Raw genomic sequence first — 1,064 nt, 5'->3', positions numbered from 1 at the left:
TTCTTTTACAAAAGGAACAAAAACAACTGACTTGGTTTTCTTCATAAATAAACAAAATCAATCAGTCAATTTATCGAGTTATTTATTATATACGAAGTATGAATGACAGATGCAAAAGTGAGAGAGAGAGAGAGAGAGAGAGAGAGAGAAAGAAGGAAAGATTTTAAAAACAATTAAGAAAAATCCCTCGCAATTTTTTGTTTGTATGAAATCGGTAAAACAAAAAAAATCAAATCCAATCACACTTACCTCTTTCAATGAGGCTGAGCACAAGAAACAGCAAGAAGAGGGGACTTACATCCATCTTTAGTTAGTTGCTGTTCATAAGCAAATGTCAGACGGTCCAACATCCGGGGGATTACTGCTGCCTCCGCCTCCACCTCTCTTGCACTCTTCTAGCTTCTCTTTCTTTTCTTCATTTTTCTTCTCCTCCTCTCTGCACGCTCTTACTTTGTCTTCTTTCACTTACAGCATTTTCCGTCCCTCACTTTTCCTCCAGCTCATACCTCTACTCTTATTAGTTTACTTTTCATTCATTCGTTTCATTCGTTTATTTATTTATCTATTTATTTATTCATTTCGTTTCTTTCTTTATTTCTTTCAATCTCCCTTTCTTTCTTTCTTTCTTTCTTTATTTCTTTCTTCCTTTCTCTCTTTCTTTCAATCTCTTTCTTTCTTTCTTTCTTTCTTTCTTTATTTCTTTCTTTCTTTCTTTCTTTCTTTCTTTCTTTCTTTCTTTCTTTCTTTCTTTCTTTTGCCACTCACATTTTCTTTCTCTTCACAACACAACGTTCCCTTACGTTTTTCTCGATCGCCATTTCGGAAAATCACTATCGCATTGAGACATTTAAACATCAATGCACACACATACATGCACACATTCACGCACACACACGCTCACACACTTACAAACAACGAATGTCTATTGACACAAGAGACAATTTTATAAACATACACAATCAGCTACAAACACCTCAACACAGCCACAAGCAGACACACACACACACAGATCACATGTACGCATATGCAACATAAACTGCTCATACATAAGTATATATATATAT

At 34.8% G+C, this 1,064-nt stretch overlaps 1 protein-coding gene across 1 annotated transcript in view; it reads right to left on the bottom strand.

Moving 5' to 3' along the window:
* The window catches only part of LOC106879419 (uncharacterized), a 173,206-nt gene extending 172,745 nt beyond the window's left edge, over nt 1-461 (bottom strand). The window contains exon 1 of the mRNA XM_014928978.2: nt 250-461. Coding sequence (XP_014784464.1) covers nt 250-304 — 55 coding nt within the window. The 5' untranslated portion in view covers nt 305-461. The remainder of the gene's footprint in view (nt 1-249) is intronic.
* Between the last annotated feature and the right edge of the window lie 603 nt (nt 462-1,064).

Source organism: Octopus bimaculoides, chromosome 2 (assembly GCF_001194135.2).
Source record: "Octopus bimaculoides isolate UCB-OBI-ISO-001 chromosome 2, ASM119413v2, whole genome shotgun sequence".
Lineage (NCBI taxonomy): Eukaryota > Metazoa > Mollusca > Cephalopoda > Octopoda > Octopodidae > Octopus > Octopus bimaculoides.
Note: the sequence above shows the minus strand (reverse complement) of the source record. Positions and strands in the feature narration are given on the sequence as shown.